Consider the following 22784-nt stretch of genomic DNA (forward strand, 5'->3'; position numbering starts at 1 on the left):
ATTGGCATGCTGACTACAGGAAATTCCACCAGAGCTGTTGCCAGTGAATTAAATAAGCCGCATCAAGTCGTCTTATTTAACTCCCAGGCCCACCCATGGCTGCTCCCCTGCCCAGTCATGTGAAATCCATAGATGTGCGCCTAATAAATGTATTTCAGTTGACTGATTTCCTTTTATGAACTTGTAACTCAGTATATTCGTTGAAATTGTTGCATGTTGCGTTTATTTTTGTTCAATATAGAAGGTAAGCAGTTCACAAAAAAAATCAAAAAATCAAATGAAAACCGGGAGGTATTTGTTTTCACAAAATATTAAATCTACAAATCTACAGGATAAAGGTAAAATAGCTTTCTATTGGCAGCAGAACAAAACATTGATAATGCAACACCAAGATGTAAAATACACTATCAAAACAGAACAGTTTTAAAATAGGGGTCTCCCGATGAAGCCACTTCTGTGCTTCTGTTTCTCATGCAAAAGCATTGGGTTTTAAACTTGTTTAGTTTCCTTATAAATCTCCTTAACTTCATGGCCAATGTTTTTCTCCACCTTGTGTTGCCCATCCTCATGTTGTTTGCCTTTAGGCACAGTAAGAAGTCAACTGCAAAGACAGTCACGCAGTTCCTCTGAGCACCAAAGTCCAATGCTCTAGGCGGTCATGCCTCATTAATCTCATGAGACTGCACTGCCGTACTCTACTGTTTCAAAAATATAAATATAGATTTATCTAAAGCCCAACCTTATCAAGGGACTTTTTTTATCCAACTTCTCCATCCTTTCCTATGAAGAAAGTTATTTTAGCTGCTCTCATTCCACTCTGGCATGATGCTGACGCTGTGCACTGTGTGGTACTGATGAGGCGACAGCGTGCGCGGGATCCCGTGCGAGTACAGGTACTCGTTGCCTTGGAGACCTGCGGTGGGCGACTGGATGCCTGCCCCAGGGCTACACTGGCGGCCCAGTGTCTGGTGGGCCATGGGGCCCTGGTACATGGCGTGGTGGGCTTCGCCCAGCTGCGGGGATGCGTGGCTTGCCACCCCGCTCAGTCTGGACACCAGGGGCCCTGAGGTAAAGTGGGCGGAGAAGTGCTGGTAGGGCAGCCGCTCCATTGGCTGCATGGAGGTGACGGAGCAGCTGCCATAGGGCGAAACACTGGCCCAGGTGTTGCAACTGATGTCTTCCAGGCTGGGGACGGGCTCAGCCCCTTGGGAGGCGCTGGCGTACATACAGGCCTGCCTCTGGCCAGACTCGGTCCTGTAGGGCCCCCCGGGCAGGCCCAGGCTCTGTGGGTAGCTGACGGGACGGTAGTAATGGTCGTCCTCGCTGGAGGAGCTCTCCAGGTAAGCCTTCTTGTAGGTGTGCTCCCCTGAGTGACAGTCATCATCCACTACAGACAGACAGGAAACAGTTACAGCTGCAGTATGTACACATATTGTAGACTAATCAGCTGAGCAAAACAATTGATATATTTATACATTAGTAATCAACTATGTTTTCCCTTTTATATGCTTCCAACAACCCATCCCATTGGCATGCATATATCATGATAGCCTGGCCCACCTTTCCTCTTGATGCAATGGTAGTCCTGGGTGTGCTCGTGGGGGAGGGGGTAACAGCCAGACTGGGGCAGGAGGTCCTGTGAGGTGCTGGTGACCCCATTCTCACACTGGGTGTACTGGGAGGCCAGGCCACTGGGAGTGACCATAACCTGCACCTCCCCACTGAATGGGCTCTGGCTGGTGCCCACCCTCTGGCGCACCGTACTGCGAGGGACCACTGGGTATTCTTTAGTGCTGCAAACACACACACACACACACACACACACACACACACACACACACACACACACACACACAGGGTTACGAAATGATCATAATATTGAGTCACTCGCCCTTTTCCCTCAGAACAGCCTTAATTCACCGGGACATGGACATTACAAGGTGTCAAAAACGTTCCACAGGGATGCTGGCCCATGTTGACTCCAATGCTACCCACATTTGTGTCAAGTTGTCTGGATGTCCTTTGGGTGGTGGACCATTCTTGGTGGACCACATGGGAAACTGTTTAGCATGAAAAACCCAGCAGCGTTGCAGTTCTTCACGGTCAAACCGGTGCACCTGGCACCTACTATAATACCCCGTTCATAGGCACTTCAATATCTTGTCTTGCCCATTCACCCTCTGAATGGCACACACACAATCCATGTCTCCATTGTCTCAAGGCTTGAAAAAAATCATTGAACCTGTCTCCTCCCCTTCATCTACACTGATTTTAAGTAGATTTAACAAGTTAAATCAATAAGGGATCATTTTATCTGGATTCACCTGGTCAGTCCATGGCATGGAAAGAATGTTTTCTACACAGTATATATCACCACCACTGCCGCCCCTGGGGGATAGCCTAGTGGTTAGAGCGTTGGACTAGTAACCGAGCTGACAAGGTACAAATCTGTCGTTCTGCCCCTGAACAGGCAGTTAACCCACTGTTCCTAGGCCGTCATTGAAAATAAGAATTTGTTCATTAACTGACTTGCCTGGTAAAATTAAAAAAATAATTACCATTACTATTACTAATACTACTGATTATTAAAGGCCCAGTGCAGTCAAACGTGATTGTCTTGTGTTTTATATATATTTCCACACTGAGGTTGGAATAATTCTGTGAAATTGTAAAATGTTTGTGTAAGAGCTGTTTGAAAAGACGGCCTGAATTTCAGCCAGTAAATGAGTTCATAGACAATAAGAAATAGAGTTCCAAACAGCAAGTTTTCTTGGTTTCCTTCCCCATTCAGACCATTCCAAGACAGTACAAGAACAATTCTTGCTTGAGAAATTGCCCTTTGCTAAGAAGCTATTTAAAAAAATTTTTTTTAACCGTTTTAATTGAAAACAATCACTGTAAGGTACTTAATTGTTACACAGACATTATTTGATATTGAGATAAAAATGACTGCATTGGACCTTTAATCATCACCTAATTATCCTAAATCAATCATCCTAATTATCTTTAGTATTTGTTCATTTATTTGCATTCATCATGGTTTTTCACATGCAAAAGAAGATAGATATGTTACTTGAGAACTGTCCTTGACCTAAGTCATTAACCATGGCTGACTTGTATACACTGTCTCTTTCATCCAATGATCTGACACTATACCCTTCTCAGTACTAACAAACCACACGGACTATCAATGAGTCACACCCACTTAGGATCCACTGAGAAAGTGTTCGGGAGGATTGGTTTCCAGTGGAAAGAAAGGCATTTATTCCAGTTGCATTAATCTAGAGGATCTATGAATGGACCATTTTTGCTACTTCTGTTTCTTTGACTGTTTCTTTTGAACCAGTGACCTCATCTTGCAATAAGCTCTCCCTTGGAAATATTAACCAAGACCAGATGTGCTGAGCTTACTGTACTTGGCAAGACAGTACAGTGGCATGTCGGAGTTATGGTGTGGTTTGGCCTTTGGCCAATTGAAATCAATTTACAAATGTCTATACAAAATAACTATCCCACTTGCAGAAGTATTATATTGTGACATAAACCAACTTAATCAACATCTGACTGAGATAACCCAATATTAAATATACAATATAGATTTGTGAACACCCCAGTGATGAATAAAAAATGGATTATGTGTGCAGGTAAAATAGTTTTGGAGAAAAGGGACAAACATCCAAACTGTTCTGTCTTCTCTCACTAATTCCATTATAAAATTAGCTAAAAGTGTACCACATCACCCAATGTGGAAAATCATAGTCAACCAAAACTACCAAAATTAGATTCACCTGTAGTGGCTAATTAGAGAGAATGTTCTGTTCTCCCATTCCAAATAAAATGTATGGAAGGCAAAGTGTCACTTGCGCATGGTAAACCAAACTCATTTAGCATTTTTCTCAAATTTAGGAATCCTCTGTTTGAAAGCCCTTGCAACGCCTTTGTTGGCCGATCTGGGCAAGTTTCAAACCAGATTTTCTTCTTTGAAAATGTGTTTTCCACACTGTGTGGATGCATGTGAAAGTACTCATCTGGAGTGAATAGGGAAAAGAGCCATGTGGTCGATGCTAATGCTGGACCAGCCATATCATCAATGCACAGACGACTGGTAGGAATATCCCTCCCAGTAAAGAGGGAGATGTCGCTAGTTCAGAAGGCCCTGCCAGATCAGCCATAAAAAGCCCTGGGCCCTGGCCCCTGCTCAAGAACTACACTTACTCAGCTGGGGAGAGGGGAGCAGGGGGTGGTGGGTCTCACTGAAAATAACACTCATCTGGTTTGCATTTCACTGATTCAGGGATTACAATGGTGCTTGTGAAGTGACACTGTGATTAGAATGTCAGTAATCCTTATCTAATTGTGGTTACATTGTCTAATGCATGCTTCCAGTTTACCATATAGTGTGCCAAACAACCTCTAATGATGGTAATATTGGATTATTAGAGTTAGAAAAGTCAACCACTGAATCAAAGCTTAGCCATTGTGATCATGGGTCTCTTTGTGACTGTAAAAGGTCCTACCTTTGCATTCTGGACATCCGGTGGAGCTCCATGTCATCACTCCCACGAAAGCCTTTGGCAAATGGGTTGTTCTCTATCTTAAGTTGGGTTATCTGCAAAACAGACCGCACATTTGTCTTAAGTGATTCAACCGTCAATTAGCCTGCAATTTTATGTAAAAAGAAAACTTTGCATCCCAATGTCATACACATTTCCCTTTTCCTATATTCTGTGAGAAAGACTTGTTGTGTCCTTCAAATCCTCTTCAAAGACATCTTCACTCAAAACCAGCTTCTTCACCCTCCCATATGGAACATCATAAAGCATCAAGATGGTTTAGGATGAAACACTGGCCATAGGTCCACACACACACACACGCTGGTCAGTAGTTGTATGACAATCTTAACTTTTCAAATAAGCACTCAAAAGGAAAGAAACATCACAAAAGCATTGGCATAATAGGCCTACTGTACTAGTTGGTTGCTGTGCCCCTGGTTTAGTTATTAACATGTAGATTAAATTACCATGTGCTCAGACCATTAAGCACACAATTTAATTCTGAAAAACATATTTCATTAATTTAATGTAAATATTAAAACTTTCTATCATCTAACATTAGCTTGCTGTACTATACAACTCTATAAATATTAAAGTGGATCAGGCTACAGATCTAAAGTTGATGCCAGAAACGTAATTTCCCATGGAGCTATATACTGTAAAAGGTCATTAGTCCTGCTAACAATTTTTTTTTGTGTGTGGAAACCCTTGCCTAGAACCATTCGAGTAACCCAACTCAAAGTATTTCAGTGTTCAATACTTAAACATATATGGTGATGTCATTTTATAACTTCATTTTTTAAAGTTGTAAAATACTTAACTGTTTTTTTTTGTGAACTTTTTGACACTAAATTGCATTGTTTTCTGAACTATAACTTTTGACATTACCTGAACATTAATTTTTGTTGTAGTGAACATATACATTTAGGGTCCCTTCTACTTAAATGATTTACCTTTGTGACATTTTTTTTTCAAGCGTAAGTAGTTCTGATTGGTAATTTTGAGTGATCGTGTCTTCATGTTTAAAATGTGTATCTATTTGAAGATTTCGTATTTTAACCCACCTTAGCAGGCATTGTTGAGCACAGTACTCATTCCTCTAGCAGTAAGTGGAGGTCGAGCTGTGAGCATTACAGGATGCTACATATACCTCTCATTAAGAGTGCTGCACACCTTGTTGACGCTGGGAATGACTTATCTCAATATTGAACATCAATTTGTCTGATTGGTTTTGATATGTGTTCATCATGATCAATTACAACTGAGCACAACATACTGCTTAATACTATTTTAGAAATATAATTTACTTTCTTCAAACATGCATACAACATTGTGTAGAAGTATCATAAAGTGTAAACATTTTGAATTACCCACAATCCTCTAAAAACAGAGCCACATGGCACTATTAGGAATTCATAACTTGCAAAAATGTAATAATTACACATCAGAAAAACACAGATAAATCCAGTGTTTTTACTCAAAGATCAATGTCTGACTACTACTTTATTATATTAAGTAAAGATGTAAAACATTGAAATCAAGAAAGTACAACTTATTTAATACATGCCAGATTGACTTTAAAACCTTAATTAATCATAATTTGTAAAAACGAACTATATTAGCAGAACACAAAGTTATTTACTCAATAATAAACAGTACTCGAAAAATATTAAGTGATAAGAAATCCTAATGACATATGAGTTAGTACGATTTGAGTTTTAATGACTACTGGATACATTTTAGTAGCCACTACTCCATTTCTTTAATGGGTTAAGCAGTTACTTTTAACAGTGTAGAGAGCAAGTAGCCCATCTAGGAAACAATTATATTATTTTCCAGATTGGACCAAAGCCATAGATTTTGGATAATGGATAATGGAATGAAGTTCTCACAGCCGCAAAAATTACGATTTGAGAATAAACAGAATGCAGGGCACGCGGTTTCTGGCAGGTAGGCCTAATTAGTTGGCTGGTCTGCTGTGTTTCATGCCTCACAATAAGACTGGATTTTTGTCCATGCGCTGGCTTTCACTTTCTACGAAACCTTGTAAAATATATCTCATTGAGACATACACGTTTTTAGCTTCTCGTTAATGCACTGTGCGTTTGGCAAAAATCTAGATTTTCTTTGGGAAGCAAATGTAGAATTTAGTGTGGATAATACAGGAGTATGCGGGTATTGAATCTTACCATATTTCAATAACATGATTCTAATTGTAAACCAATTAGGCCTATGCAGGATAATTTAAGGTGTTTCAGGTGAAAAGGCCTATGAAATTACAAAGGGTGGCATGAAAAAGAATGCTATCTTCAAATTTGAATAGCATAGTAAATGCAAATGTTAATGGCACGAAATGGTCCACCAGGTTACATACAGTATATTTACACTTGGACGAATTCATACCAGACTATACAAATGAAGGAATTTTTCCAAACTGAGCCCAAAGGTATAAATATTGTATAGTGTGCCGTTGCATGAAAGCGCCATGCAAGAACTAACCCTGTTCGTGTGAAAAAAACTACAAGCCTGGGGTGACAGTTTCCTAACAATTCTGGAGACATTAATAGGCCTAAACACCCCGTTAAATACAAAGCAAGTTGTTACCAATGCTGGGTCGTTAGATAGCCTACTTGCCTTGACTACCAAGGATAGCAATCATGACAAACATTCAGCCATAATAGATTACTGCATTTGTTAATCAGGCCTATTTACCATAATGCAAATATAATTTTTAAGAGGTAGCCAATACTTTCAGATTCATAGGCCCAGTGTTTTCTGTAGCCTGTATAGAACTAACTAATTTGAGAACAGAAGATATGAAAAGGCGAGTTGTTTTCGAAATAGTTTATTCAGAAGGAAATGTTTTGTTTTCAATTCAAGTATAGCTATGGGCACGTTTGGCCGTTCTGAATAAACTGTTAACAGGTGGTGCGAGTTCTCCCAAAAGGCATAGCATGATAACTTTTTCTTAGCTTAATTGGCAGATGTAGCATTCTTTGATGAGGTATTCGTGGTAAAAGTTGAGGAAATCAGAATAGACTGTTTGTCTGGCAGGCCTAATAATAATAATTAGCCCATGTTGCATTCTCAGGAGCCCTCAAACTCCCTGATTTGAATTAATGTTTTCTTCAGAGTTTCAGTCATTTGTATTTCCTGTTTCTCAGAGTCTTTGGGAATTCGGATTGGCTCAGGACACATTAAGGGTCCTTACCCTCTGCACATTCCCTCTGTCCCACAGTAAAATCTGACTCAGACATAGTTAAAAACGGATGTTAAACGGACGCAGAAATGATTGGGCAACACTCCTAAGATTATGCGTATGCCTGGTCGGATTTGAGGAAAATGTAATCGTTTGAAATGATTTCTTTGTCTTCTCTTTGTAAATAAACGTTCCAATGCGCAGCCAAAATAAAGCGCATGCAACAGGTGGTTGCATGTTTGAACGTTCATAGAGGACAATATCACACTACATGATTGAAAATATACCCACTTTTGAATTTACAACTTACTTCATAAGTAAATTACAGCACTTTAACCATTTATCTTCCATTGATTTAAGTGCAGGTTTGTAAATAGACTATGCCTATATTTTTCTTAGTGGTTTCATTTCAGTCTGAATATATTTTGAAAATAATTTATATAGGCCTACATCACATTTTAGTAAATAATAAATTCAAGTGAGGAAGTTGGCTTTCTGATTAATTAACAACCCTGAGCGAGCCATGGGAGACGGATTGTGTCTAACCGTAACCATTAATTGCATAAAGACGAATAAATATTATTAAATACTGAAATGCTCTTAATTCAGTGACAAAATTGTACTTTAAATATTTTTTAAGAAAGCAGGAGCTAAACAGTTAATATTTTCGTTCATGTGCGAAATCATGTTCGAAACTGTGAATTATTCGTCTACATTTACATTATACAAATAAAATACATGCATGCATAAATAGATTTTTTGTAATCGATATTCATCACAATATATACTATTTCGAGATTTATTGCAACTTCGGGCTAAAAAAAAACAAGTTGGTTTAGGTTTATTTCTTACAGGCTACAGGCTAACACCTACATTTTCTCTAATATTATAAATAATATGCATAGTCATAATAATAACTGTAGTAGCCTGTTAATAATACACTATTTATAAAGCTCGAACATAATAAAGTACATATAAGCATATAATAAAACGTTCAAAATGTATGGACGTTATACTTACGCCCTGAGCCTTATCTGCAATCCGTAATGAAACTGCACCAGTTGAAATTTCCTAAAGTGTCTTGAGGTCGTGCCTTGTCCAATATTTCGGACATGCGGTTTCCCCGACCAATATTCACATCTGTCAATGATCTGAATATGATATCAGTGATAATCAGACATGAACCTCATGTTCTGCCACTGCTCATGGTGACATAGGCCTACGTCAGACTCCATTTGTGGCGAAAGGATACACTCCATCCACTTTATTATTCAATCTTTGATAATCAGCCCATTCATCAGTTTTCAATCTTCCCGGCACGTCTTTAGCAGAAATGTGGGCCTACATTCTGATGTTCAGGAACTGATTTCGATTTATCCACGAAGTGATTTTATAGACTATATGTGTTGTGACGTTGTTACTTTTAATTGAGAAGGCAAGGGCAATGCAACAATTCGATTTCTCTATATGCCAAAAGGTTTTCATTTGTTCTAAACTAATTGTAATTAGGTTTATACATTTATAATGCACTTACAAATTCACACCAATTTAAGCTATTCTTACATACATAATACCACGGCGTAAATATGTCCAAAATCGAAGGATTAGGCCTACCTTATGGTTCTGGTAAGATGTTACCGCAATGAAGGCAGTCTCGGGGAATACGTGGGTACAGAACGCCGTGTTTTTGGAGCCAAAGCCATTATTTTCATCCGCTTTCACGATGTGAATCCTGGGTTGGTATTTATGCATGGAGTTGAGGATAATCTGAAGAGAGAAATGTATGCCATTAAGCGCCTTTTGTATTTTGACAATTTCTCCTGATGCATAATCCCGCCAAAACCCAAATTCTGATATTATCAAAATCACATTCAAATAAATCCAAACCCATTCAAGACAATGAAGATAAAGACAAAATATTATTGCTATTGCTTTGAACAAAAACATACTAATATAGAACATACAACGTATTTCATAAAACCATGAATGTACCAATAGGCCTAATCATAGCAATTCGGAAGAAAAAGCATATAAATATATTTGACGATAGAATGTACAGTCAAAATCTAAATGTGTGCATAGTTTATATGTTGCCTAACTCTACAAGCCCATCACTGAAGGGTATGACAGTAATAAATAAATACATACATACAACGCTGTTTACATTACATGATAATGCACATATGTCAAAAGAGATGAGTTCCCATTGTAACACGTGCACATCTTCTCTTTCCATGCTTCCCCCCTGACCCCTGACCTAGTTTGTGCCAAGTGATGACTACTACCACTGGCCAGGCTGGCGACATTAAGACGGCGGTCCACCCAGTTGAACTTGAGCCATGAACTCTTCTCAGGCTTTAGTCTTAATTGGTCTGACATACTAATGGAGTCATGGGCATCAGCCGTGAGCAATCTAATGGTTTTTAATTTCATTAAATTTAGAGATAACAAAACCGTGTTTTCTCCTTCACCTCCTCAGGAACCCTTGCCCCCCGGGGATTCCTCCTATCTGTAGGTTTGTTTGTGTGCCTTTCAAGCACGCTGCAGAGAAAAGGGAGAGGATGCGCTGACTACAAAGACATGACCTCAATGGATTCTCACAACTGATGGAACAATGTAACCTCAAAATAGAGAGTAAATTGGGATCCACTGTGAATTTTCCAAAAGCACCTTGATAGTAGATCAGTGTACAATGAAATTGATTGTCTTCTTAACAAAAATGGATCAACGTCTTTCAACAGCCAACACTGGAAATGCATTATGACAGGTTGATTTTCTACATGATAATACAATGGGTCAAAGCTGAAGTATTTTTGAGATTTATAAAACACTGAATCAGATAAATACTGTGGGAGAAAAAACTACAGTCATACCCCTTGACTTATTCCAAATGTCGTTGTTACAGCCTGTATTCAAAATTGATTAAATATTTTTTTCTGACTCATACACAATACCCCATAATGACAAAGTGAAAACCTGTTTTTAGAAATGTTTGCTAATTTAATGAAAATAAAATACAGAAATATCTAATTCAAATAAGTATTCACGCCCCTGAGTTAATACTTTGCAGAAGCAGCTTTGGCAGCGACGACAGCTGTGAGTCTTTCTGGGTAAGTCTCTAAGAACATTCCACACCTGGATTGTGGAACATTTGCCCACTTATTATTTTCAAAAGTCTTCAAGCTCTGTCATATTGGTTGTTGATCATTGCTAGACAACCATTTTCAGACCTTGCTATAGAAGTAGATTTAAGTCAAAATTGTAACTCGGCCACATAGGAACATTCACTCTCTTCTTGGTAAGCAACTCCCATGTAGATTTGACCTTGTGTTTTAGGTTATTGTCACACTGTAAGGTGAATTAATCTTCTAGTGTCTGGTGGAAAGCAGACTCAACTTGGTTTTCCTCTAGGATTTTGCCTGTGCTTAGCTCCATACCGTTTCTTTTTTTATCCTGAAAAACTCGCCAGTCATTAACGTTTACAAGTATTCCCATAACATGATGCAGCCACCACTATGCTTGAAAATATGGAGAGTGATACTCCCTAATGTGTTGTATTGGATTTGCCCCAAACATAACACTTTGTATTTTCAGCACTACTTTAGTGACTTGTTGCAAACAGGATGCATTGTATGGAATATTTGCATTCTGTACAGGCTTCCTTATTTTCATTCTGTCAATTAGGTTAGTATTGTGGAGTAACTACAATGTTGTTAATGGCAGCATCATAGTGAAATCCCTGAGCAGTTTCCTTCCTCTCCGGCAACAGAGTTAAGAAGGACGCCTCTATCTTTGTAGTGACTGGGTGTATTAATTAATGCCCCTTCCAAAGTGTAATTAATAACTTCACCATGCTCAAAGAGATATTCAATGTCTGTTTTGTTGTTGTTGTTTACCCATCTACCAATAGGTGCCTTTGCGAGGCATTGGAAAACCTCCCTGGTCTTTGTGGTTGAATCTGTTTTTGAAATTCACTGCTCGACTGAGAGATAATTGTATGTATGAGGTAGTCATTCAAAAATCATGTTAAACACTATTATCGCATACAGAGTGAGTCCATGTAATTTATTATGTGACTTGTTGAACACATCTTTACTCCTGAACTTATTTAGGCTTGCCATAACAAAGGGGTTGAATACTTATTAACTCAAGCCATTTCATATTTTCATTTGAAATGAATTTGTAAAAATTTCCCAAAAAACAAGTACACTTTCATATTATGGGGTATTGTGTGTAGGCCAGTGACAAAAAAGATCTAAATTAAATCCATTTTAAATTCAGGCTGTAACACAACAAAATGTTGAACATGTCAAGGGGTGTGAATATTTTTGGAAAGTATTCAGTCCCATTGACTTTTTCATTTTTTGTTATGTTACAGCCTTATTGTAAAAGGGAATCAAATGTAACAAATCCCAATACACCATATTGACAAAGCGAAAACAGGTTTGTAGACATTTTTGCAAACGTATTAAAAATTAAAAATACATCTCATTTATGTAAGTATTCAGACCCTTTGCTATGAGACTTAAGCTCAGATGCATCCTGTTTCCATTGATCATCCATGAGATGTTTCTACAACTTGATTGGAGTCCACCTGTGGTAAATTAAATTGATTGGACATGATTTGGAAAGGCACACACCTGTCTATATAAGGTCCCAAAGTTGACAGTGCATGTCAGAGCAAAATCCAAACCATGAGGTCGAAGTAATTGTTCGTAGAGCTCCGAGACAGGATTGGGTCTAGGCACAGATCTGGGGAAAGGTACTAAAAAGTGTGTGCAGCATTAAAGATCCTCAAGAACACAGCGGCCTCCACCATTCTAAATGGAAGAAGATTCTTCTTAGAGCTGGCCGCCCGGCCAAATTGAGCAATCTGGGGAGAAGGGCCTTCTTTATGGAGGTGACCAGGAACCCAATGGTCACTCTGACAGAGCTCTAGAGTTTCTCTGTGGAGAACCTTACAGACAGACAACCATCGCTGCAGCACTCCACCAATCAGGCCTTAATGGTAGAGTGGCCAGACGGAAGCCACTCCTCAGTAAAAGGCACATGACAGTCCACTTGGAGTTTGCCAAAAGGCACCTAAAGACTCTCAGACCATGAAAAACAAGATTATCTGGTCTGATGAAACCATGGTTGAACTCTTTGGCCTGAATGCCACACGTCACTCTTGGAAACCTGGCACCATCCCTACGGTGAAGCATGGTGGTGGCATGTTTCATGCTGTGTGGATGTTTTTCAGTGGCAGGGATTGGGAGACTAGTCAGGATCGAGGGAAAGATGAACGGAGCAAAGTACAGAGAGATCCTTGATGAAAATCTGCTCCAGAGTGCTCAGGACCTCAGACTGGGGCGAAGGTTTTACCTTCCAACAGGGCAACATACCCTAAGAACGCAGCCAAGACACCGCAGGAGTAGCTTCGGGACAAGTCTCTGAATGTCCTTAAGTGGCCCAGCCAGAGCCCGGACTTGAACCCGATCAAACATGTCTGGAGAGACCTGAAAATAGCTGTGCAGCATCACTCACTGTGCACCATCTAACCTGACAGATCTTGAGAGCATCTGCAGAGAGGAATGAGAGAAATTCCACAAATACAGGTGTGCCATGCTTGTAGCGTCATACCCAAAAAGACTCGATCTGTACTTGCTGCCAAAGGTGCTTCAACAAAGAACTGAGTAAAGGTTCTGAATACTTATGTTAATGTGATATTTCAGTTTTCTATTTTTGTATAAATTAGCAAACATTAACAAAACTGTTTTTGCTGTGTCATTATGGGGTATTATGTGCAGATTGATGAGGGGGGAAGAACAATTGAATAAATGTTAGAATAGGGCTATAACGTAGCAAAATGTGGAAAAGGTCAAGGGGTCTGAATACTTTCCGAAGGCACTGTATCTTCACATTCACCAATCCCATCACAAAGCCTTCAATGAAGTTTGGTTGGGGACTTAAAAATAAATTATGAACATCAGCGTATATCACCTGCCAGCCCAGCCTCACATCCAATTTGCGCATATATGTACAAAATGTATTTCAGCAGATTTTGTGCGTTTTTGTGCATTTTTGTGTGGTTCAATTAGTTCGAAAATACACAAATTTATGTGCTACTTAATTCGTGCGAAAAGACACTAATTTAACCAGTAGGCACACAAGCCTTTGCAACAACCATATAGACGCGATAGTTTATATTTAATTTTTGTTCTTAAACTCGATGTAGGATCAGGCAAAACCCCTTGAGTTGCACATAAATTTGTGTCTTTTCTCACGAATTAAACCAGAAAAACGCACAATAACGCACAAAATTTGCTGAAATGCATTTTGTACATATATGCACGAATTGATTGTGAGACTGTGTTGCAGCTGCACTACAAATGTACAAGTTACTGACAAGGTTCAAATCTGTCGTTCTGCCCCTGAGCAAGGCAGTTAACCCACTGTTCCCCGGGCACTGATGACGTGGATGTCGATTAAGGCACCCCCCCGCACCTCTCTGAATCAGAGGGGTTGGGTTAAATGCGGAAGACACATTTCAGTGGAATGCATTCAGTTGAACAACTGAAAGGTGTCCCCTTTTCCCTTTATCTGGCTAACAGATTCACAATGATACAAACCTTTGGGATGATTTGATTTACAACATGTAGATAGAAGACAAGGTTACAATTAACTCCCACGTCTGTCATGTAACCTATACACTAAAAGTATTGTGTTAATTTCTTACAAAACAACAACAACAATCACAGACAGACATACTGTGGGTTGGTTCCCTGCATGTCTGTCTGTCTGTCTGTCTGTCTGAAGGGGCGACCAGAGTAGAGCAGACCAGACCACCCACTAGGCCTCCAGCACACGCCTTCTCTGCTGCCTGGCTCTCTGCATCTCCATTCCCCCCGACTCTGTATGATAGTATTTAATGATAGTGAGGGATCACCCTGGGTCCCCATTGCCTTTCAAGTTCCTCTACATCAGAGAGCTTTCTGAAGACTTTAGATTAGCAGAATTTGTACACCATCATCTATTGCTCATCTCACACTGCCATTCGAACATAAACAGTGAGATATCCACAACCCACCCAGCTGGCAAAAACATGTGTGGGGAGGACTGGACGAGCGCACCAGCGCCAGCACATTTTGGAGAAGATGAATGACGTGGAAAAATGTTTCGCAAGTCTAGAGGAAGATCAAAGCCATAGTTTAGGCTTGTGATAAGTGTTGTGTTGGATAAACTGTAGGTGCTAAGTTGAAAATGGGTAATCATACTGTATGTTTATATGCATACTATTGGTATCAGATAGACACGAAAGGCTCAATTAGCAACATGTAACCCAAATAGCTGAGATTATACCATCTAAAGTATTGAGAATAAGAAACAAAATATATAGATAGTCATTAAGATGCATGTTAACATTGACCATATACAATTAACTGTAGAAATCTATCATAGGAATATCAGAAAACCCTTCAATAAACTCACATTCATAGTCAATTCCAAACATACAGTAATAAAAAACATTAATTTCAACCAATGGAGATGGTTTCAAAACGCTATAGGACACTGGTCTATAGCAGCATGCTCTCTGGCTGAGGAGGTGAGGTCCTGCTCTGCTCTGTCTAATTTCCAGACGTTTCAGGTCCCTCCTGGCTCAAACTACCTCACCGACATGTTTTAGCTCCACGTCCGAAGCTAGTAATTATAAATCGTCTCAAAGTTATTTCAGCCAGCTGGACCAACAAGCTGATGGAATATGTTTTGGGCTCGGCACCAGTATTTCATTTATGAATCCCATGGTACTTCCTGGACACGAAAGAGGGCAAGCCAGGAACCACTGCAACCAATCAAAAATGAATTCTGGCCGCGAAATTTACAACACCGTTCACATTCCAACTGAACTGAGCTCCAATTTCATTCTACTAGCTGGGTTTTGGCAAGGCAACAATCACTATCAATTCTCACACACCGCCAATGGAGTCATGTGATCAGGCAGAAGATAGTGCTGTAAGTGATAGCCAAAGAGAGTAAAATCTGGCCTATTACTGACTTCAACACATGCAAACAATACAAAATGATGTCCAATCAACATACTCCCTACGACAGCTATCGTCAATGACTACAAGTCGCTATTAAATCTGTGACTGATTTTGTGCTGACCTTTTATAGTGTTTTAGTTTGCACCCAGTGTGTTATGCTGAAGTTATATCACATATTTGCTTCACTCTGGGCAGAAAGAGTAGGTTCCACCAACTGCAATTCTTATCAACTTCATACAATTAGAAGTAACAAGGAAGTGACCAATATTGACACTTTCCTGCCTGTCATAATTCAAAAGATGGATAGAGGAAGTTCATCACTTCGCTTTATATAATTTGTAATTGGTTTATTTGTGCATAATCTACTTCCTTATTTCAAGTTATATAACAACCACTATTGTTTTTTGGGTTGTCAACTATAGCATGGGGCTGTTGTTATGTCCTATACGTGATATGACTGTTGTATTGTATGTTATTGTAATCTGTCCAATCCTGCATTCTCTGTTGAGATGTGTAATTTGGTCAAAATGTCACCCACAACCCCCGACCCCATAAAATATCTAGCCAATATCACAATTTTTAACATCGAAGAAAATAGATGATGTAATTGATGTTTTCGTTTGCTGTTTTGTTTCCGACATGGATCACAAAATCTGGGGTCTTGGGAGTTCATAATAATAGGTCGTTAAAAAGAAAGAAGCGGATGCCATCTGACCTCTTGTCTGTACTGATGCATGCAGATGATGTGTTAATCACTATAATCCTTTACGAAATGCATCAAGCATATTGCAGACAAAGCCGTAACATATGAAGAGTTAAGTAACACATACGTGTCCAAAAGGATCCAGGTGGTTATTCGTCAGTTTCAGCTTCTGGAAAGAGACAAGTTGCCTCATCCAATGCGCCCCCGTCGCAGGAGAGTCCGGGTGAACGTAGAGTCTCCCGGGCATGGCAGGTTCGGCCTTCCCGGTCACGGACCTGAATCACAGAACCAAAGTCAGCGTTTTACACTCAAATCACAGCTAAATTAACCCAACTATAAATGGTACGATAGGCCTACGCTTATGTGAGCAGATAAAAGCGACCTCTAACCTACAAAGTTGTTCCACTCATGAAAAATACTTTCTCACTTAAAATATGCTGTTCATGAAAATGCTTAGGCTCCCTTTCCCCTTTCATCGGAAATAGTGGTTTAGCCAAACATGTAGCCAAGGCTTCTTCGAAATAAATTCAGTTAGGCTATTTGGAAGTAAGCTTGGGGTTTGTTCCAAAACTGGAGATTTTATCAAGGTTATCCAGTTAATGAAATGTAAGGTTTGAGAAATGCCTTTAGCTGTAGCCTAGCCTTTGGTTTGTAGTATTGTCCGCGTAGGCTATAGCCTAATTTTGTTTAGCCTGTACTCTCAACCCGTTGGAATAAGAATGACGAAGTATTGTAAAAATGGCTATTGCGCGACAATAATTAAAATATATATTTATTTTAATTTTATTTAATAGTCTACATTAGGTGTGTCGTGCTACGTGGACAGTTGGGTTGGGTCAGCCCAATTAGCATAACCAATAACCTGCATGCTATTTTGCAAGGGCGAACGTTATTTTCTTACAGTAACCTAGGCTACATGACCAAAAGCAGATTAGTTCCACAATATGCGCTGAATGGATCATTATCCGCGGTATTCGCCATTGAAAACCACTGACCCAAACAAGGCATTCTTGACCAGATGGACATGACACTAACAACTAGTGTTTATAGGCTGTGTTTCGCTGATGGTGAAGATTGTATTTCAGAGCTGTCTAAAGAGATCTACACTCTCACCAAAGGAAACATCAACACAAATATGAGTTCATTAATTCGCATAAACCACCTCTAGTCGGTAGTCAGAACAACTCCCCAGTATTTGCCAAGGATCCCCCTACACCACACGGAAGCTATTTCTTCTTCAGAATTGGTAAACGTTTAGTACTTAGGCTAAGGCTGCATATCTCAAAACATCAACGTTTTGAGACATTTGAGCTATAATGAATAGTTTGTTAAAGAACCAGTAAATGCCCTCGAATATAATCTGAGCCATAAATCGTAGGCCAACCTAATTTCAATAAAAAAACGTTTTTAGTCCCAGAACTGATTATAAATCTCATTCCAATGTGTGAAGTATAATGCTTTATTTACATAAACTGGACACGACCTAATACTAGGCTACTTTATTGCACATTGACTACAGTTTCCTTCTATCTATATGCAATAGCCTGATAGCTATAGACCCATATGCTCCAGCAATGCATTGTAAAGTTATTAAAACTCAGTAGGGGTGTTGCACTCTGCAAACAGAAAACATCTCATTACAAGGTGAAACATCCTGGGTCAAAAATAGGCTACATATGACATGTTCATATCTTGTATACAGGTAGGCTACTTATTGTCATAAGGCTGTGGACATTAGCTCTGATGCGATCCCAGAGGAACTTTATTTGTTAAAGTCTTACACACCATTTATTATCGGCGAATTTGTAGCGATGGTCGTCGGCAGGCACGACATCCATCAGGAGTATGTATTTCGTTTTAGGGTTCAATCCAGTGACCTTCACTTTGAAGCTGGGAAACATTCGCCTGCAAATGAAACAATATAGATACACAATGTAAGTGTATACATTAATACATTATGCCTGCTATAGGCTATTGGTGATTGAAGTTACCGTATATTTCCTTAAGGGCATTTCTGATTATTTACAGTCTATGCAATCACATTTATGGACAAGAGTCGATATTCAACTCAATTTAATATCAATTGATTACTTCCGAAATCACACTGTAAAATGTAAGGAAATTATACGACCTTGACGCACAGTCGTTGCATAGAAGCCCACAACTTGTTCCAAACTTAGCTATCTTAAAAGATCAACATATGACCAACTATGCATACACTGCACGTCTTTTGGGGTGGGTCAGAGTGTGAACCCACTGGTTCACAATGCATGTATATGCTATCAACGTCAGCTAGCCTATGCATAACCAAATGAAAGGTAGAACAACAATCAAACATAATAAAATGTAAGGGAATTAGGTAGCCTAATATATATTTTGTTCGTTTGGAAACGACTGCATAATTTCACACATGCAACAACTGAAGCGAATGCATACTTCAACAAAATAAAACATGTATTAAGGAAAAGCCTATCGTTTCACGGTGAAATAAACTTTAGCTGCTTTTGCATCAAATGCGTCACTAAAACCAGATGCATGGTAACCAGATGCATGGTAACATACGTGCATATGTTCAAAACTTTACACAAGTACCCTGATGAAATGGGGTCTATCAGGTTGGAAAAACGTCAGAAATTGCTGTCGCACGCCGATTGGGATCCAAGCCTCCAGGCCTACAAGCTGTTTCTCAAACGGGTGACCTGCCTGAATAAAGAGGCAGCCGCGAGGTGATGGAAAGGGGTAAGGGCTGGTTAATAACGAGGGCGGGAGGGATAATAACGTCTCAAGCCAATAACGGGAAAATGAATGGACAGAATATAAAGACTGCTTTATGCAGTTGAGAAAAAAACACGAACCTAGTGCAGACCGGAAGGATATTGAGACATAGCTGAAATGAATAATAAATAGGCTACCTAAGAGCCACAAGACGATTTGTTAACATGAGCAGAGACCACCGACCATCATGCATATTCAAGTTCACACTAAGTTGAGGTAGAAGAATATCTCAACCATATTCCGTGAGAGACTCTGAGCAGGACAGGTCTACCCAATAAGCCCAATTGCCGTGTTGGCCTTTTTGACTTGACAAGTCACTCGATAATGCTTTCAATATGGCAAACGTGAAGAATATAAGGAAATAATAAATCAATAAAAGTAATATCATACATCTAATTTGGAAAAAGACAACAAAAGGGTGGAAAAAATGACTGGATTACAATAATTGAGGTTATATAGATTATAAAGCATTTTCGTGTACATTTATCTGCCCAAAAACTAGTCTCAAACCGACTATATCCCTTTAGATGTATTTCGGAACTATGCCGTGGTACATTGGTAAAGAATGAAGTGTAAATACAGTAGGCCTCCCTCTAGAACACGAGTACAGCATCAGTATAGCTATCACTATTGCAACACAAAAAGATGAGTAAAAATCACTTTTCTCCGTGGACATAGGTCTACAGCAAATGTAGGGACGAAATAACGTTTTCAGACAGCACTGTCAAAACTAAACCCACTAAATGCTGACCATTCTTATTTACTAATAATGATTAAAACATAACCTCACATGCAATTGTATGTTTCTCAAACGTATTTGCATAATCCGTTAATGCCAGTATAAGCAGTCGTTGCTCTCTTACCTTCCCGCTTTGGTGATGATCATCTCCGTCCCCACCTCATGAAACTTCGCCCACAATTCCCTCTCATGCAGGTACACTTTTATCCCCTCCATTCCCTTCAAAATTAGACAAGTAAAAGGAATATCAATATTACCTTTCTTGCAGTGGAGACCAATTGGTAAGCTTATTTAGCCCAGTTAGTATTATGCATATGTCATGTCATTCATACAGGATAAATGTTGCACTGTGGTATAAATTCCACAATAGTTTAACAAAAATCGAGACATAATATAATTTCATATTAGCCCTACCATTCACATTGGGCTACCTCGTGAAACAATAGGCTACTATTCTGAAATAGTATACCATCATTTCCAATTAAGCCTATTAAATAACTAGCCTATACATTCTGTGATTTGACTATAAATAGGCAGATAATAAAATCTCACAAAGAAAATACACGAAACTGCAATAATTGCAGGACTAGACTACGGTAACCAACTACCAAGCGATTAATCGAGTTGATTGACATGATCATTTCATGAAACTTTGTAGCCTATAGGCTATAGTTCAAAACAATGGTAATTCTACGTTTTTATGCACACTAAGGTCTGAAAAGTTTGCAGTGCACGTACTTCTCTCATGAGTCCTTTACAGATATCCATATTTAATACGTAGGCCTAGATACAGGTCCAGAACAACACCTAGGCAGTGACTTGAGACCTGAAGTACATAGGCTCAAAATAGCGTGTAAAGCTGACCTGTTGAATATATGTCGTCTGGGAGGGTGGAGATTTGCTCGAAGTTCCATTTTGTTTCTCTGCTTTACTCTCAGTGTGTAATTCCTTTGACTCTGACCCGCTGGGCGAATTTTGCAGACCAAATGTTTCCTTCTGGTCTGCCATGTCTGGAGCACCGGAGACCAAGGCCACAACTGTCAGATCGAAACAAAGGCGCATTTCAACCTCCCATTCTCTGTCCTGAATATGCGCACAACTTTTTGATGTGACATTAGCCGTCTTTAATGAGTTGTAGGCCTAAATAAAATGTAGCCATCATTAGACAACATGGCCTGCTATTAACATGGCCAACACACACACACACACACACACACACACACACACACACACACACACACACACACACACACACACACACACACACACACACACACACACACACACACACACACACACACACACACACACACTCAGATCACAAACAACTTATTTAGGTTAATTTTGCGAAAATATCAGTCAATATTTTTCCTTAAAATGTAACTTAATTACCAGTAAAGAGAACTATTAATAAGGATAAGGACGTCTTTATTCTTCTAATATATTTCACCCTTTGGACAAATGACGTGCGTTTCATTATAACTGATAGGCCACAATAAAGAATAATATAAAGACTTCAATAACAGCACAATTGATTACAAAACAAATAATGATGAAGGCTCCTTGTAGAAAGTAGACGAGGCTATAATGAACATACCAATTGTGATATATTTATAGCAAGGACACCACTCATTGAAGGTTTCTAAATTGGATGATGCTGACATTGTTCGTATTTGTAGAGAATATAGACAACTGGTCGCAAAAAAACATAAATTCGGGACAGACCCTATAGGTTGTGTATTCCTAAAATGCCAATGGAAACAAAAAACAATAGCCTACCATAGATGGTGTTGGTAACAACCATCACTGCAAAACATATACATGTATTTGTAGGCATAAAAACAGAGAGCACGACGTGGCTCCATGCAAAAACAGACTGTTTTCTTCCACTACGAGGTCCTACACTAAAATGACCTGCGATAACAACGACAATAGTGAACCACTGACCACTGGAACGTGGAATACTCCGCACAGTAAAAACGGATTTACCTTGTAACCAGATACGTCACTTTCAATGTCCTGAAGATATGGCACAGCAGAGGTCGTTTCTTCAAAAATGCAAAGTGTTTGCGAAAAATGTCCACACAATTTAATGTATAATCCCAATGTGTAGCCCGAAAAGGCTATCTAATATCCCCATGGATTTTCTCTATCTTCAGTGCAAGTCCAAATGTACGGTGACCAAGCGAAAACGCACAGGTGAAGGAAGATTCAGGAGTCTAGCAAAGATGGCTAAAATAAGCACGCGGTGTTAATTTATTGTACATTTTAGAGTCGATGACCGTTGTTCGGGAAGCCTTCCCTGCTGATAGCACATAGCAGTATAGCAAGTTTACAGAGGAGCAGATCCGTCACCACCTTCTCCCCTCCCTCCTCTCACTCTCTCTCTCTCTCTCTACGCACCAATGGCCCGCAGTAGTACGCGTTATGACGCGGAAGCGCTGAGTCTGTGACGAGCAGCGTAGGCTAGTTTGGGTTGTCCTCTCTGCCTATCCAGTGCCTGAACAGCAATGGTCTACCCCAAGAATAGTCTTATTCAGGTCCCCCCTTCCCCCTCCCGTGTCCCTCAACCCCTTCCGCCCTCTCTCCAAAACCTATCCTTTCCTGCTAAGTCTTCCGGATATATTTAGCTATTGAGCAGACTCAGTAACGTTCGCCATTGGGATTTTGTTTACAAAAATAACTAATCGCCGTCAATTGAGACAAACACAGATACAGACATGTGTGAGAGCACATCCATCATATTGAAAAAATGGTATGTGCTTATAAATTTGCCTGGGCATCCTGCATC

At 39.5% G+C, this 22784-nt stretch overlaps 1 protein-coding gene across 1 annotated transcript; it reads right to left on the bottom strand.

The window, feature by feature from the left end:
* Positions 1-797: 797 nt before the first annotated feature.
* Positions 798-21001, bottom strand: tbx5a (T-box transcription factor 5a). The gene is made up of 8 exons (XM_064943794.1): positions 20858-21001; positions 20118-20212; positions 18265-18384; positions 16607-16754; positions 9367-9519; positions 4518-4609; positions 1561-1793; positions 798-1387 (listed from the first exon to the last, which is right to left on the bottom strand). Exons 1-8 carry the CDS (start codon positions 20999-21001, stop codon positions 798-800), a joined length of 1575 nt encoding a protein of 524 aa, XP_064799866.1.
* Positions 21002-22784: the final 1783 nt, after the last annotated feature.

This window comes from Oncorhynchus masou, chromosome 28 (genome assembly GCF_036934945.1).
Source record: "Oncorhynchus masou masou isolate Uvic2021 chromosome 28, UVic_Omas_1.1, whole genome shotgun sequence".
In the NCBI taxonomy this organism is placed as follows: Eukaryota; Metazoa; Chordata; class Actinopteri; order Salmoniformes; family Salmonidae; genus Oncorhynchus; species Oncorhynchus masou.